This window comes from Sinocyclocheilus grahami, unplaced genomic scaffold (genome assembly GCF_001515645.1).
Source record: "Sinocyclocheilus grahami isolate Dianchi unplaced genomic scaffold, SAMN03320097.WGS_v1.1 scaffold574.1, whole genome shotgun sequence".
NCBI lineage: Eukaryota > Metazoa > Chordata > Actinopteri > Cypriniformes > Cyprinidae > Sinocyclocheilus > Sinocyclocheilus grahami.
In genome coordinates, this window is record NW_015505753.1 from 280433 (window position 1) to 282589 (window position 2157).

The following is a 2157-nucleotide window of genomic DNA, read 5'->3' on the forward strand; positions in this document are numbered from 1 at the left end:
AATGTTTACAAAATGTATATGGCTCAACTGAGCGTTCAAGTTTTTATGCACATTTTAAGACTTGATGCCCATTTTGCCATTTCCATCCAGCATTTTAATGCAATATCCCAAAATTCACAAAAATATGTGGATGGAAACAAAGTCAAAGTCTGGATGTATGAGTCTCAGTATTTGATAGGCAGAGTTGGTTTAGCTGACGTTTTGTTTTTAAATGAAAGATTACTGCTTTTAGGAAAATGGACACTGTGAAATATTATGTACCTTTTTCACGATTCCCGGGCTGCTTCCAGCACTCTGAACAGGGCTTGTGGTTGGGCTGTCGGCAGACTGGCTGACATATTTGGCCATGTAGATGTTGTATTCCAGAACTTTCTGTTTGACACTGGCATCAAGGTCTTTTTGTCTGGGATGGGACTGGAGAACTTCATCCAGACTGCCACGACTGCTGCTGCGGCTATGAGACAGACAGCCTGCTGAGAGAGATAATACTACTTAATAAATAATTTGAAGAAAAAAAACCAAGAGAATAAAATGTATGAATAAAAGTGTAGTCCATTCAATGGTCCTCATTCAAGAAAAAAGATTTACTATGGAACTTTTTTTCACAGACTCTGACGATGCGGGTCTAGTTACTCACACTGTAAATGTAGTTTTTTTCATAAAAAACAATTTATATATATATATATATATATTTAAACTATACTTTGTGTTATATTATATTGGTATTGAATTTTAAAAAACTAGTCAATGGTACTGCAAGAGTGTTTCTAATGCAAAAGGCGAGGGAGTGATGGCAAATTAAACACCTTTCTCTTTTCTGACCACCGCGAATAAATCTCTCTTGAATATTTCTTTCTATTTCGGAAAGTCAAACACTTTTTTAAACAAATTTTTTCGTATGCAAATTGGAGCAAATGAGAATGCAAAAATTATATTTGTTGCAGTTTCCATTCACAACCAGTTTACCCAACTATGATGACTTCCACTTCTGAGAACCCCAGAAATGTGAAAAGTATCTATGTGCTATCATTGCAAATATACTTTTTCTTAAAGAAAGTACTAATGATTTGAATAAAGGACCATTTGTAAATTTTTTTACTTGTAGGCAGGCCAGAGGGCTTCTTGGCTTCGGATTTCAGCTTGGACGCAAGTAGCATCCTTCTGAACCATTCCTCTTTGTCTCTTCCTGTTCTTCCAAACAGGTACAGCACAGGTTCTGTGTGCACTCTCTTAGGTTCCTCGCTAGTGGCTACAGCCTCAGGCCTGTCTCCTGCTGCAGGGGTCTTTTCCTCCACCACGTCAGACTTATCTCCCTGCACTCTGGCCAGGAAGTCATCCTGCTTGGCCAGCTCAATGCAGATGGGATACTTCTTATTCCACACTCTTTTCCTGGCCAGGCTATGAGGCACCAAGTAGATCTGAAATACAAGAACTCAAATGTTCATATAGTATGCATTTAAAGGGTTTAATAAGTTTTGCTTTAAATAGAACGTTTTAAAAAATGTTCAGATTTCACACTTTGTTCTGTGCAAATGAGATGCTTGTATCACAGACGCTTACAGTAAATGCAAGAAAACAGTTTCAATGTACAATTATTCATGGAAATATTACTATGGTGCCCTGTTTGTCAGTAACATTTTAAATACTAAAATTCTATGTCACATTCTATAATTCAATTAAAGAAACATTCTGTAATTCGAGTCAAAGAGACATTTTCAAACCTTAATTTACATTAACAAAAAACTAAATTCTCTACAAAACAAAGTTTGAATAGGGCCTGTACATTAAGTGCACTGGGGTAAATTAATTGCAGAAATTCAAAGCAACAAAACAGGTTGTGCACTGAGAGATCGTGTCTACCACCCACCTTACTGTTGGTGAGATCATAGATTTTCTGGCTAACATAGGTGACGTCAGGTTTGAGCTCGTTGAAGGTTGCCCGGCGGGGAATATTGCGGTTAGGTTTGGACAGTCGCAGGACAGAGCCCTCCAGACGCACAAACACAGAGTGAGTGAGTGTGGCATGATACGTCTCAGGGTCATAGCTGTGGATCTCATTCATCCAACCCTGAAAACATAAGCACAGAAATTTTACAACGCAACAAATGGCCCACAAAAAAGAAAAATAAGTAGTAAATAAGGGGCCAAGCACAATCT

General features: G+C 37.9%; 1 protein-coding gene across 1 annotated transcript in view; it reads right to left on the minus strand.

Annotated features, from left to right (window-relative positions):
- Nucleotides 1-2157, minus strand: part of LOC107556590 (testis-expressed sequence 2 protein-like) — a 22767-nt gene that overhangs the window by 10426 nt on the left and 10184 nt on the right. Inside the window, exons 3-5 of the mRNA XM_016239722.1 lie at nt 1868-2068; nt 1100-1418; nt 262-470 (exon numbers count right to left, since the gene is read on the minus strand). Coding sequence (XP_016095208.1) covers nt 262-470; nt 1100-1418; nt 1868-2068 — 729 coding nt within the window. The remainder of the gene's footprint in view (nt 1-261; nt 471-1099; nt 1419-1867; nt 2069-2157) is intronic.